General features: G+C 45.9%; 1 protein-coding gene across 6 annotated transcripts in view; it reads left to right on the top strand.

Annotated features, from left to right (window-relative positions):
- Positions 1-1,447: 1,447 nt before the first annotated feature.
- The window catches only part of PRTFDC1 (phosphoribosyl transferase domain containing 1), a 108,936-nt gene continuing 95,152 nt past the window's right edge, over positions 1,448-15,231 (top strand). For 5 of the 6 annotated variants that reach the window (XR_012417538.1, XM_005564805.4, XM_074001248.1 and 2 more), the window contains exons 1-2: positions 1,448-1,526; positions 11,701-11,807. Coding sequence is in view for 5 of the 6 variants with exons in the window: in XM_005564805.4 (XP_005564862.1) it covers positions 1,479-1,526; positions 11,701-11,807 (155 nt within the window). In the remaining variant the exon portion in view is untranslated. Of the gene's footprint in view, positions 1,527-2,403; positions 2,461-11,700; positions 11,808-15,231 lie in introns of all 6 variants that reach the window. The other variant, XM_005564804.4, reaches the window with a different exon arrangement.

The following is a 15,231-nucleotide window of genomic DNA, read 5'->3' as shown; positions in this document are numbered from 1 at the left end:
GAAGTGAGAGGCAGACTACAAAAATGGCTCAAAACAACACCCTCTGACAATTACTAAGAGAAAATGTTTACCTGTGCGCTGGGAAACAACACCCCTCATTTTTGTAAGGCAGTTCCCAAGCAGATGCCTGATTTCAGGATCTCTGGAGCTGCACCCTCCAAGGCAGTGGCGCTTAGAAACGACACGAAGAGCCAGCCCTGCTGAGCAGGACCAGGGCGCCAAGTCTGAATGACTAATATTTTTCCAATCTAGAACGTCATTAACCGATTGATAACTATTTTCCCTTTAAACTAGGCAAAATCAGCATTCCTCTCCCCTCTGTGTGCCAGAATCCGAAGATGAACAAAAGAGGCCTGCATCAGGAAAACTGTGTTCAGTTCTCTTGGATTCAGGCCTTCAACCCGAATTGGGTTGAGTGAATGAAGATGCTGATGAGATGTCAGGGACCTGGGGACTGAAGACACACCCAGAAAAAGCAGGACCCTGCAGGAGTGGACAAAGAACTGGAGCACAGGGATGTGAGAGGGGTTGAAATGAACAACAGACTCATACGAGAAGGATTTCTAATCAGAAGAGAGTGACTGCTTTAATAAAGCTGCAACCTGGAACAATTACAATCTGACCAGATGTTCTTGCAAAACTGGTAAAGCAGAGAATGTGAAAAAATCTCTCCCCCTCCTCCCCTGAATGCAGTTGACCAAAGGCTGAAAGGCCGGATCCTGAAAGCCCAGATCTGATCCCTGCAGATCTGGGCCACCCTAAAAGCAATCGGGTGTAATCTTTCCAGCTCCAGGCCCTGGGATGAGGGAGATGGGGGGAAGGCAGAGAAAGGCGGAGGAAGGTGGAGGGAGGTGAGAGGAGGTGGAGGGAAGTGAGGGGAAGTGGAGGGAGGTGAGGGGAGGTGGAGAGAGGTGGGTGGCGGCTCCAGGGTTTGAAAACACATCCAGGACACTTGCCCATCCTCCAAGAGCACGCCGGCTCGCAGGCTCTTTCACGCTTCTGCTTGGGACAATCGCGTGCATGAAATCTGGCAGGGAAGAGCCAAGGAGATTGTTAGCCCGAGGGCTAGGACGGTGGATCTGGGAAGCAGGGGCCTGGGGGACACGTTCTCTTCCTGCCGCGGGCTGCCTCGTGCTCCCGAGTCCCCGCGGGGCCTGGCGGCGAGGCCGGGGGCTGCAGGCGACCATCCGGCAGGCGGCGGCGGCGACAGCGGTGGCCGCGAGGGACGCGCCCGGGGCCCGCGCTCACGGGGAGCGGTCGCGGCTTGGCAGCTGCTCCCCGCGCCCCCGCGGCCTCGCCAGGGGAGGGGGCGCCGCGCCGGGGCCCTGGATCCGCGCCAGGCCGCTGCTTCCAGCCGGCGGGCCCGGGGCGGGGCGGGGCGGCCGGGTCCCCATCCCCAAGTCCCTTCCCCCACGCAACCTTCGCCCTCCCAGCTCCTTCCCGCGCCGTCTTCCCTTCCCGCGTTCCCCGGGAGAAACATGGCCGGGAGCAGCGAGGAGGCGCCAGACTACGGGCGAGGCGTCGTGGTAAATGCAAACTCCCGATTTTGGGGCTCGCCCCGCTCCCCTCCCTCCCTGGCACCCTGCTTGTAGATTAAATGCCTGCCGTGCGTCGGGAGAGAAAGCGGGCCACCGCTTTGTTCTCCCTCCTGGCGGGGATCGCTTCCATCCTCAGACCCTGGCCTCCTCTCCCCGCCCCCAATCTGAGGAAACGCCGAGTCCCGTCCCTTCACCCCGAGTTCCCAGCGTCCCCCCGCGTCCTCCGGCCGGTAGCCCGCTCCTGCAGCGTCCCGCCGGCGCCCAGCCGTCCCCATCCCAGCGAGCCACGGGGAGCAGCTTCTGGGAGCCGGCCGGGCCGAGACACCCGCGTGCTGCTCTGTAGGCCTCCTTCTTCCTGGGCCTCCTCTTCCAGAGCGGGCTTCAAGTTTTGTTTTTAAAAAGGACACTGAGGGGTTTTGAAGGCAGCCAGGAAATAAAGTAGCTCAAGTTGACAGAGCTTGAGCTCTGAAGCCTTTGGTACCCAGGTTGGGGGGCTCTCTGGCAGTGGAGGCCTCTGCAGGAGCTCTGGGACACGCTCCTGCGGGACCTATGGTTTGTCTGTAAAAGGGAGCAACAGCAGGCTGGGCTCCGGAGCGAATTGGGAGGATGCATGTAAAATATCTAGCAGTGTGTCCGGATGGGAGGGTGTGGGATGCTGGTTTCCCAGAACTGAGCCTCCTGGCGGTGTCAGCCAGAGGGTCAGTGTGCTAGGATCTAATCCGTTCTTGACCTTGTGGCCGCGTCCTCCCTGCTCCCTGAGAAGTGGTTTTCCTAGAAGGTGGTGGTTATAACTTGTGTCAAGTTCAATGTGAAACTCAATGGTGGTGAGGATGGTGGGTGGAGCTAACTTGCCATCTCTTTCCAGGGATCAGCTTGTCGTTCACAGATAATCTGTTTATGAATATGAATGGCCTGAACTAAAGTAAGTGGGCTGGGGAGGGAAACGTGACACACTCAGACAGAACCAGTCAGGTTGAAATGTGGGGCTCAGTGCTTAATTTAACAGCAGGCCCTTTCCTTCTTAAAGGATGAGGAGTTGATTTATTTATTCATTCCACAAGTTGATTGTCCTGCTGGGTTGCAGAAGGTGTTGTAGGCGCTGGGGTGCAAAAGACAAAGGCCTTGTCTTCATGAGCTTGCGTTCTAGAGAAGACACAGGCAAGCAGTGTGTAAACAAATAGAGAAAATTTCCAGTAGAGATGTGCAATAGGAGGAGGGTAACAGGATAGAGGGTAATTGGAGGAGAAGCGGGGAGTGATGCTTTTGCTCAGGTGGTCAGGGCAGCCTCTCCGCGGTGACCTTTGAGCTAAGATCTGAAGGGTACACAGGAGTAGACATGTGGACTGCAGGCGGAGACCCGCATATCAAATGCAAAAGAATCATTGTATCCGATTTATGCTTTTACAAAAACCATTCCAGTTGCCCCAGGAGGAGGGGCAAGCCTAGCGGTGTGATGGATGGGAGGGAGACTAAAACGCAAAAAGGGCAATCACTAAGTTCATTGTGGACAAATTGAGTCTGCAGTGCCTGTAAGGCCCACAGATCGGGCTGCACTGTAGGCAATTTGTGAAATTCACATTTGGAATTCAGGAGAGCGATTGGAGAGATTTGGAAATCAGCAGAAAGAATAATATTTAATGTTCAGGAATGCTCAGTGAATGTGGAAAAAACAATTAAAGCAACTGTTAAGGATGGAAGCCTGGAAAGTCCCAAATGTAGGAGGCTGCCTGTGGGGGAGAAGCCGGTTGAAGGAACCGAGAAAGAACGCTGAAGGGTGGGAGGGCAGGCAGGGTGGTGGGTGCCTTGGGAACAGAGCATTGTTGAGCGGGAGGGGCGGTGTCAAGAGGTCATCAGAAGTGTCAGATGCTACAGGGACAGCAAGTTGGATACCAAGATGGAAAACAGCCACTGTATTTAACAATTACAAAGTCATTAGTAGGGAGAATCTTTTAAACAACCACTCCATTGGTAGAACAGTTAAAATATAGTACAAGTTGAGCATCCCTAATCCAAAAATCCAAAATCCAAAATGCCCCCAAATCTGACACTTTCTGTGCGCCAACATGATGCTGAAAGGAAATACTGGCTGGAGCATTTTGGATTTCGGATTTTCAGATTAGGGATGCTCAACCAGGAAGTAAATGCAAATATTCCAAAATCCAAAGAAAAAAAAAAAACATCAGTAATTAGAAACACATCTGGTCCCAAGCATTTTGGGTGAGGCGTACTCAACTTGTACTACCATAACATACTAGATACTTTTAGAAAAGAATAAGGTGGATCTAGATGCACTGATAGAGTAGGTAAATTGTTGAAGTCTAAGAAACAAGTGAGAGAACATTGTAAATAGCCCAGTCTATTGGTGTCAACAGAGGTCCTCCTGGAAGCAAGGTAATTTTTTGAAAAATGCAAAGAGGTAGTGAGAGGGGTATAAAGAGAATAGAGGGCCAGGTGAGGTGGCTCATACCTGTAATCCCAGCACTTTGGAAGGCCGAGGTGGGTAGATCACCTGAGGTCAGGAGTTCAATAAAATCCTGACCAACATTGTGAAACCTAGCTGCTACTAAAAATACAAAATTAGCTGGGCATGGTAGTACATGCCTGTAACCACAGCTACTCGGGAGGCTGAAGCAGGAGAATTGCCTGAATCCGGGAGGTGGAGGTTGCAGCAAGCTGAGACTGTACCATTGCACTCCAGCCTGGGCAACAAGAGTGAAACTCCTTCTCAAAAAAATAAAATAAAATAAAGTAAAAATAAAAACAAAAAAATGAGTATAAACTGGACCAGCTGCCATGGGGCTTGGTGCTTGTATGAGAGCCCACCAAGGTGGGAAATAGTCCATGTATAATGGAGATAGTCCCTGCATTTACATCCTTTTCTCCAGTAGAACTTGGAATAATTAGATTAACCTCGAGTTGGATATAAGCAGGCAATTTCAGAGTCAATCGAAGCTGCTGGTAGAAGGCAACTCATGGCAGGTAAGGCAGGAGGGAAGGGAAATCTGGAGAGGATGAGTTTACTGGGAGAATAGAATGCTCTCATGGATGGGATACAAAATATCAAATTAGTACCAGTTTTCAAAAGGGGCAGGTGGCTGGGAGTGGTGGCTCACACCTGTAATCCTAGCACTTTGGGAGGCCGAGGTGGGTGAATCACTTTAGCCCAGGAGTTCGAGACCAGCCTGGGCAGCCAACCCTCTCTCTACAAAAAATACAAAAATTAGCTGGGCGTGGTGGTGCATGCCTGTAGTCCCAGCTACTGTGGAGGCTGAGGTGGGAGAAGCACCTGAGCCCAGGAAATCAAGGCTGCAATGAGCCATGGTCGCGCCACTGCCTTCCAGCCTGGGCATCAGAGTGAGACCCTGTCTCAAAAAAGGGGCAGAGGGCAGGGAATAATAGCAAGCATTTCTTGAGCACAAATCTGTAAGGGAGGTCTAGCGTACTCCCCATTTTACAGAGGAGGAAACTGAGGCACTGAGAGATTAAGTAAATCACCCAGGTCATATAAGTAGCAAATGGCAGTAGCAGGATTTGAACCAGCTTTCAATCACTATGCTATATAGGAAGCTGTGATTCCAGGATGGAACTTCGGGGTTGGGGCTGTCTGTAGGACTGGTGTGGCTATGTGAATATATTGCTAAATGGGGAATAAAGATGTGGTTTGAGCTAGGTATGTAGTTTGAGCTGGTGGAGGAGCTACAAGATGAAGTTGTTGGAAGGATTGTCGAGGTAGGTATTGGAGTAAATCACCCAAGGAATTGTCCAGGAATGAGGTAGAGAAGAAAATTCTGAGTTGGTAGAAATTTGTTGATAAAGACGGCAAGGGATGTAGAGTCAGATGTTATAAGCATGAAACGAGAAGTAAAGTTTGTGCAAGAGAAGGGAATATTAAGAGATTTAAGATGGCTCTTGCCTATCAATGGCTTTCAGTTGAACTGGGGAGGTGGGACATTTATACCATTAACAATAAATGGTAGCAAATGCTAATTGCCACACAAGAGAGGTAGATCCTAAGGTGAGAAATTTTGCTCGGAGTTGGCTTGCCATTTGATCTGGAGCTAATAAAGTCACCAGATTCCTGGTTGATACCTCTTTGTTACTTCTCAGGGAGAGAGAAAGATCTTCTCTATCCACCTGGCTTTTGGGGATTGGGTTATTAGACGTGTTTTTGTTTGTTTGTTTGTTTGTTTGTTTGTTTTTGTCTGGTTTGGTTTTCGCCAAAGGATTATCAAGGGAGCCATCATTAGTACTTACCTAAGTGAGTTTGGTAGGAATCAGGAGAAGAGAAAAAGCTGAAATGATTGTTGTGTTTCTGTTATGGCTGGCTTCCCATCACCCCCAGTGAAAATATGGCAGTAGCAGAGATAAGTAATCAGGTATAGCTCCATCGAAAGCACAGCTCTACTAGGTGGTAATGAGTTTGCCTTCGGAAGGGCAAACCCACCACAGAAGAGGAAGGCATGTGGATACCAGGTGGTTGGCCTGTCGAACTTCCTTTGTTCCTCTGTGAGCAGAACCTGGGAATCTTTTAGCAAACCACTTGTCCCCACTTTTCAAGATGTGTGGTTTTGAGGTGAGGCCCTTCCCAGGGTACCTCCCTCCCTGGCTCTGGGGCTGGGACAGGAATCCCAGAACTCCTGTCTGGGATTCTTTGAATTACAATGAAGGGACGAGACCCCCTTTCTCTTGCTGGTGGAGGACAGATGAGAGCTATGGCCTGAAGGAGAGAGCGGGGTCAATCTGTGGAGCTCAGCAGGGGAGAAGAGTAGAGATTAGCTTCTTATATGTGTTTTCTCCCTCAGGGAGAAAAATAATGCAAAAAATAGTCTAAGCACAAAAAAAAATATTCTTAATGACTTACAAAGTTTTCAGTGCATCTTCAGTGTGAAAAAGAGAATCAGAATGAGTTCTGGGATTTGGATGTTGCATAAAATGACTCAGTTCATGGGTTTGTCACTTCCCCCAGCTTGGCTATGTTTTGCTGTTTTGAACAGAGAAAGCATTGTGCTGAATACACTTAGAGCATATTATCTGTGATACTGAAACTATCTACAGACTCTGGTTTTGATTTTTTAAAAAACACGTGAATAACAATTATCTACAGTTCATAGCAACCTCCATTCCTACAGGTTTCAATTTATTTACAACAGAATTTGCATGCACCATTGAAATTAACAAAGCATAAACCAGTATTTCCATCATCTTGAATTGACTTTCATCTCAACAATGAAAACTCACTATTTCAGATTAATTGAAAATAATGGCCAATTTGGATTATAGAACAGTTTTAGAGAAATATATTTTTTACTTTTATACTTTTTGTTTTGTTTTCTTGAGACAGTCTCACTTTGCTGCCCAGGCTGGAGTGCAGTGATGCGATCATGGTTCACTACAGCCTTGACCTCCTAGGCTCAAGCAATCCTCCTGCCTCAGCTTCCCAAGTAACTGAAACTACAGGCACATGCCATCACGCCAGACCAATTTCTTTTTCTTTTTTGTAAAGATGGGGTATATTGCCCAGGCTGGTCTCGCACTCCTGGGCAAGTGATCCTCCCACTTCAGCCTCCCAAAGTGTTGGGATTACAGGCATGAGCCAGTGTGCCAGGCCTCAAATGTATAGTTTTAACTAAGATGCTAAGACCGGTATGTAGGTTTGAGGCACTTCTTTAGATGAATTAACACATATAATTTGTTGTTAAATGTTTGATGTTTCAGTTCATCTAAATGATCAGCATTTATTGCATAAGTACTGTAGACCAGATACTGATATGAGTCTTACATTCATTATCTTATTTAATGCTCACCATGGCCATATGAGGCAGGCACTAACTCCATTTCATAGATGAATACACTAAGACTTAGAGTATGTAATATGCCCAAGGCCTTATGGCTGGCAGACTTGTCCCAGGTGTGTGAGACTTCCACGTCCATGCTCTTAACACAGTACTCTGTGCTGCCTCTGGGCTGTGGATCCATGTTACAGTTTTAATCTATAGGTTTGTTTCATTTGTCATTTTCTTATCATCTTTTCCTATTTTTGACATTCATTTTTGGCACTTTTAGTCTCTTTCCTTTTTTTGGCATCACGTGTCAAACATCATGTGTTATACACCATGCAGTGCTCCAGGTATTCTAAGTATATTATCCTTACAATAACCCTATCCATAGGTTTTATTGTGTCTTATTTAAAACAAGGGAAAACTGGATTGCAGAGAGGGTAAGTCATTTCCCTAACATCACAGTAATAAGTGTCAGAGCCAAACTCTTGAACGTGGAGTGGAGAGTATTCTCCGAGATTCAACTAGAGCAGGGGGCAGTAAAGGATTGATGTGGTTGGAGGAATGGATTCAGAAGACCACCTGTTAATAGTGCCACTGGTGGAGGGGCTGCAGAAAGTGGGGTAGATAGTATATGTGGTCTGAAAGGGGATCCAGAAAGTGCTGTACACCTGGGTGATCCCCCTGGGGCCTGGGACCAGTCAGGGTTCTCCTGGTCTGGTCTTTGCTGTGGCCTGCCAGAGGCTCTCCTGGAGTCTCCTCATGTAGAGCTGGTAGTCTAGACTCTGGCCAGCTGCTGTGGTGTTAGAGGTTATAGCAGGTACAAGGAGTTCTCAGGGTGGCAGCCGGAGGAGCTTGGTGCAAATCCAGCAGTCCCACCAGCCAGTTTGACGGTAGAGGAAGAGCAAATGAGACACTTTTCAAATATGCAGATTGACTGGGCATGGTGGCTCACACTTATAATCCTAGTGTTTTGGGATGCCAAGGTGGGAGGATCCCTTCAGGCCAGGAGTTTAAGACCAGCCTGAGCAACATAGCAAGACCTCATCCCTACAAAAAAATCAAAGAAAATAAGCTGAGCGTCATTGTGCACTCCTTATCTCTAGCTACTTGGGAGGCTGAGGTGGGAGGATCGCTTGAGCCTAAGAATTCGAGCCTGCAGTGAGCTATGATTGTGACCCTCCACTCCAGTGTAGGCAACAGAGGGAGGGTCTGTCTCTTAAAAAGTAACATAGGTGATATACATCATTTGGCCACCAGTCAGCCAATGGATATGAGACACTGGAATCTCCAGAACCTTGAACAGTGGTGCTCTTTATCACAAGGAGACAAACTGAGAGTTCAGGCTGGAGTTCAGGTTTTCAGGTAGCCGGAGGATGGAGACTATGTCATCCATTCATTCATTTAACATTTTTGAGCACTTACTGTATTCCAGATCAGCATTCTGGGCACTGAGGGATTGAACAATGAATCAGAAAAAGTCTCCGCCAGAAGGAGCTCATGTTCCGACAGAACACAGCCATGCACACACACGTCATTCAGTGGTAAAACAGGCTATGAAGGTCAGGGAAGGCCTCTCTGCAGAGGTGACATTGAATGGAGACTTGAAAGAAATAGAGGACAGCCATGTGGAAATCTGGAGGAAGAGTGTTGCAGGCAAGAGGAGGTGCCAGTGCAAAACTCAGGAGGCAGGGGCGTGATTGGCAGATCAGAGGACTTGCAAGAGAACAGCGGCTGAAGCAGAGGGAAGAGGAAGAGTGCCAGGAATGAGTCAGACAGGTAACCCCTGGTGAGCCACAGTGAGGACTCTGGCCTTTACTCAGAGTAAAATGATAAGCCCTTGAAAAAAATCTAAGCAGAAGGCTGCCATGATAGGATGTCCTTTGTTTGTCTATTTTTATTTTTTGAGAGACAAGGTCTTGCTCTGTCACCCACGCTGGAGTGCAGTGGCACTCATAGCTCACTGCAGCCTCTAACTCCTGGGCTCAAGTGATCCTCCTACCTTAGCCTCCGGAGTAGCTCGGACTACAGGCACACGCCACCGTGCCAGGGTAATTTTTTAATTTTTTGCAGAGACAGGATCTTGCTGTGTTGCCCATGCTGATTTCTAACTCCTGGCCTCAAGGGGTCTTCCCACCCCGGCTCTCAAGTGCTGGGATTACAGGCATGAACGTGGAGTGGAGAGTATTCTCCGAGATTCAACCAGAGCAGGGGGCAGTAAAGGATTGATGTGGTTGGAGGAATGGATTCAGAAGACCACCTGTTAATAGTGCCACTGGTGGAGGGGCTGCAGAAAGTGGGGTAGATAGTATATGTGGTCATACCTGGCTATGATGTGCATTTTTAAAGGAGCATGTCTGCTTCCATGTGGAGGGGCTGCAAAGTGGAAGCAGGGAGACAATTGTAGTGGCTCCTAGGACAGTCCTGGGAGAAATGATGGTGGCAGTGGACTGGCCTGGGGGTGGGGGAATAGCAGTGGAGGTGCTGAGAGGTGGTCCTGGATAAATTTTGAGGGAATTGAAGATATAGTTTTCTACTGTGTTGCCTGAGGGGGATGAAAGAAAGGAGTCAGTGACAATTCCAAGGGACAGGAGCCTTCTCAAGGATCCTGCATGGGAGCCTTGGGTAGGACAGAGAGCTACAAGGGGCACCAGGAATTTGGGAAAGCAGATCAGAGGCTGGGGGCAGTCAGCAAGCCCTCCATGAAGAAGTGGGGTGTGACCTGGGCTTCTGAGTTCGGAATACAGAGGTAGAGGAGGAAAGGGGGAGAGAGAATGAAGGGGTGCACGGCAAATGAGTGACTGAAACCCAGAGCTGGGAAGGATCCTGACTTGACTGCAAACCATTCTGAAGGCAGGAAGCAAAGATGTAGGGAGTTGAGCCGGGAAATTAGGGTGGGTCTGCACTGTGAAAGGCCTCAGAAGCTCAAAGCTGGACAGAGGAGTCAAAAGTGTGCAGGACTGAGTAAAGAATGGGAAACTGAGGCCAGGTGTGCTGGACAACACCTGTAATCCCAGCACTTTGGGAGGCTAAGGCAGGCAGATGGCTTGAGTGCAGGAGCTCAAGACCAGCCTGGGCAACCTGGCAAAATCCCATCTCTACAAAAAACACATAAAAATTAGCTGGGCATGGTGGCACACACCAGCTACTCAGGGGACTGAGGCTGGAGGATCAGTTGAACCTGGGAGGCAGGGTTGCAGTGAGCAGAGATCACACCACTGCACTCCAGCCTGGGTGACAGTGCGGGACCCTGTCCCAGAAAGAAAAAGAAAAAAAAAAAAGAATGGGAAACTGGTATACAGCTAGAGTATGATTTGAGTGCATAACATTTCATTGTTACATCTTTTCTTGATGTTCCGAGAGTAAAAGTAACTCCACCTTCCCCTTCCCTTTCTCCCCCACCTCTTTACTATTCTGACCATAAAACTAGTACATCAAGTCCTAAGCAAGAGGGAGACTTACAATCAGTCCATCCACTATGTGAATAGGCCAATTTTCTGGACCATCAGTTTCTAATAGGACAGTTTAAGTGTCCAACATAGTACGTCGTTTTAAAGTCTTTACTGTAATGACTAGACACTCAAAAGTTTGGGTCTGCTCTGATCCCAGGAGATACATACTTTTAATAAGAAATCTTTTCCAGGCAGATGAGGCACGTACAATAAATAGAAATGTAGTAGTATGTATAATAATATAATAATGATACTGTGTGTATTTTAGAATTATAAATATGTTATTTATTATAATATATGTATGATAATTATATAATTTGGAGACAAATTATATATTACACATATGCACTCATAAATAATACTGTTGGGTTAGCTATAAAACACTGACTTCATATTTTTATTGTATGATAGGCCAGGCGTGGTGGCTCATGCCTGTAAACTAGCACTTTAGGAAGCCGAGGCAGGCAGATCACTTGAGATCAGAAGTTCAAGACCATTGGTCTTTTGCCAATATGGCAAAACCCCATCTCCACTGAAAATACAAAAATTAGCTGGGCATAGTGGCACATGTCTGTAGTCCCAGCTCCTCAGGAGGCTGAGGCAGGAGAATTGCTTGAACCTGGGAGACAGAGGTTGCAGTGAGCTGAGATCACCCCACTGCACTCCAGTCTGGGTGACAGAGAAAGACTCTTGTCTCAAAGTCTCAAAGAAAACAAAACAAAACAAAACGAATATTTTATGATGCCAATAGTTGGGAATGGAGTGCTCCATTCTCTTTAGTACTAAGCCTTGTATCAAGTTGTGGAAACAACCTTGTTCCACTCAACTTTTCATAAGTTGAGGGAATTCTGCTTTCAAATGATACTCTTTTGTTATGTTTTAAACAGAAATTTCTGATGAAAAAATACATAACCTAAATAATTTGATTTGCAGATTATGGACGATTGGCCAGGGTATGACTTGAATTTATTCACGTACCCACAGCACTATTACGGAGACTTGGAATATGTCCTCATCCCTCATGGCATCATTGTGGACAGGTGAGTGTGATTTCCTGTGTCAATCTGGGTCCTGCATTGGGCTGGCCCACACTTGTGTGAATCCCACTTTATACTTTAGGACCCTATTCCTGAGCTCCTTTTTATAATGGTAGAGAAAACTTTTATATAGGGCAGTGAATTTGAAATAAAATGAATGTATGCTCAAACTGAACGGTTTACCTGGACATTTGTTCAGGCGGTATGGTAATATGGTAAGAAGGATATACATACATAAGCTATTATAAGTAACAGCCTCAAAATAACAATGTCCTAAGATGGCTTTTCCGTGGCATAGAAGTCCCAACCACCCTCACAGAGGGGGGACAGTTCCGTGATCAAATAAACTTTGGAAATTTTGTTTTTGTATCTCCCATATTTTTGTCTCCCAGTTGACAAATCAAAACAAACATTGGCATATTAAAAATATGGAAATTCCAGCCAAAAGTAAAGAAGAAGAAAGAAAAGAAACCTGCTTGACTTTAACAATTAAACCAACCATTTCTGTGTAAAGGGAGACTCTGTACTCAGTTTACCTATTTATAAAGCTCAGAAGAGATTTCCCTTAACACCAGTTTGGGAAGCTCCTAATTTAAACAACTTCTTGCATTTCTTACCTGAATTTTCTAATTTTAAATTAATTTAAAATCAGTCAGAACATGATTGACTCCTGGGTAGGGTTACCCCAAGCCTTTTCTTTGTACAAGAGAATCCTCCAGTGAACTTGTTAAAATGCATATTCTTAAGCGTTATGTCTAGAAATTTCAAATCGATATTCTAGAGTGGGGCCCAAGAGTGTCCGTCTTCACCTTTAAAATAAATTTATAAGCCAGGGGCTATGGCATGCACCTGTAATCCAGGCTACTCCGGAGGCTGAAATGGGGGGATCACTTGAGCCCAAAAATTTGAGACTAACCTGGGGTAGTCTCAAATAGTGAGATCTTGTCTCAAAAAAAAAAAAATTAAGATGTAATTTATAGGGCTGGGTGCAGTGGCTTGTTCCTGTAATCCCAGCACTTTGGGAGGCCGAGGCAAGAGGATTGTTTGAGCCAGGAGTTTGAGACCAGTCTGGGCAACGTAGTGAGAACCCATCTCTACAAAAAAATAAAAAACATTAGTCAGGCATAGTAGCACAGGCCTGTAGTCGCAGCTACTCGGGAGGCTGAGGCAGGAGAATGGCGTGAATCTGGGAGGCGGAGCTTGCATTGAACCCAGATCGCACCACTGCTCTCTAGCCTGGGTGACAGAGCCAGACTCCATCTCAAAAAAAAAAAAAAAAAAAAAAAAAAATTCACATACAAGTTTTGTGTGGACATATCTTTTCATTTCTCTTGGATGGACTTCTCAACGTGGAATTCTGGGTTTTCTGGTAAGTGTAAGAAACTGCCAGTTATTTTCCAAAGTGGCTGCATTGCATTGTTACATTGCCACCAGCAGCATATGAAGGTTTCAGTTTTTCCACATACTTGCCAACATTTAATATTGTCTGTCTTTTTCATTACAGCCATTCTTGTGGCTGTCTAATGGTATCTCACCATGGTTTTAATTTGTGTTTTCCTAATCATTAGTATACTTGTTAGCTATTCATATGTCTTCTTTGGAGAGAGGTCTTTTCGAGTCTTTTGCCAATTTTTAAATTCAACTGTCTTCTTATTGAACTGTAAGAGTTCTTTATATATTTTGGATAATAGTCCTTTATCAGATATATGATTTGCAAATATTTACTCCCAACCTATGGCTTGTCTTATTATTTTCTTACTGGTATCTTTTAAGAAGGATGTATATCCTGCTGTTGTGGGGTGAAGTTTTGTATATGTGTTAATTAGATTAATTAGATCCAGTCAGTTGATGGCGCTTCTCAGTTCAGCTATATGCTTACTGATTCTCTGACTATTGGATCTGTCAATTACTGATAGAGGGGATGTTAAAGTCTCCAAATAGTGGATTTGCCTGTTTCTCCTTGCAGTTCTATTAGGTTTTTGACACTTTGTTGTTAGGAGCATACATATTGGGAATTATGTCTCTTTTCAGAATTGATCTCCTTATTATTGTGTAATGATGCTCTTTATCCCTGCATATTCCTTACTCAGAAGTCTGCTCTGTCTGAAATTAAAATAGCTATTCCAACTTTCTTTTGATTATTGTTAGCATAGCATGTCTTTCTCCATCCCTTTACTTTTAATCTATCTGTGTTTTTATATTTATATTTAAAGTGAGTTTCTTTTTTTTTTTTTTTTTTTTTTTGAGATAGAGTCTCACTCTGTCACCCCGGCTGGAGTGCAGTGGCGCAATCTTGGCTCACTGTAACTTCCAACTCCTGGGTTCAAGTGATCCTCCTGCCTCAGTCTCCCAAGTAGCTGGGATTACAAGCATGCACCACCACACCTGGTTAATGTTTTGTATTTTTAGTAGAGATGGGGTTTCATGATGTTGGTCAGGATGGTCTTGATCTCCTGACCTGAAGGGATCTGCCTGCCCCGGCCTCCCAAAGTGCTGGGATTACAAGTGTAAGCCATAAAGTGAGTTTTTTGTAGGCAATATAGAGTTAGATCTTTTTTGAATCCACCCTGACAGTCTGTCTTTTAATTGCTATATTTAGACCATTCATATTTAAAATGAGTATTGATATAATCAGTTTAGTACCCTATTTTCTATTCATTGCTGTTATTGTTTCCTTTTTTTGTCTTCCACTCTGTGAAATTCTACTTTTTTTTTTTTTTTTTTTTTGAGACAGAGTTTCACTCTTGTCGCCCAGACTGGAGTGCAATAGCACAGACTCGCTCACTGCAACCTCCACCTCCTGGGTTCGAGTGATTCTCCTGCCTCAGCCTCCCGAGTAGCTGGGATTACAGGTGCACACCACCACACCCAGCTAATTTTTGTATTTTTAGTAGAGATGGGGTTTCACCATGTTGGCCAGGCTGATCTCGAACTCCTGACCTCAAGAGATCCGCCCACCTCACTGTGTGACTTCTGTTGTCTGTGAGGTTTATTTTTCTCCGGTTTTTATTTTTAAGCCTCACTTACTAGGGATCGCCCTGTGTCTGAATAGTAGTGTTTGGCCTTCAATTGGTTAGAAGTTGTGCTCAAATACGTCAAGCCAGTAAGTCTGCCAGTCTCTGCTGATGGGGGTGCGTGGGGGCTTGAAAGTAGATTCAGATTTCCAACCATTTTCAAATCTTTCTGACTTTTACTTTCCCCGGAGCTTTCTTGTGCCTTCTCCGCACATGTACACAGCCTCCATTGTCCAGGGATGTGTGGGTGGCTTGAACTCGCTTTGCTGTGCTTATGTACAGCCTCTGGTCAATCGAGATGCATGAAGAACTTATTGTGTGCCCCTGTTCTATGACTGTCTAACCTCCTCCCTGGAACTTTCTATCAAATCCCCAGTCAGCCTGTCAGTGCACTGCTCAGCGGGGACTGCACC

Source organism: Macaca fascicularis, chromosome 9 (genome assembly GCF_037993035.2).
Source record: "Macaca fascicularis isolate 582-1 chromosome 9, T2T-MFA8v1.1".
Classification (NCBI taxonomy): domain Eukaryota; kingdom Metazoa; phylum Chordata; class Mammalia; order Primates; family Cercopithecidae; genus Macaca; species Macaca fascicularis.
Note: the sequence above shows the minus strand (reverse complement) of the source record. Positions and strands in the feature narration are given on the sequence as shown.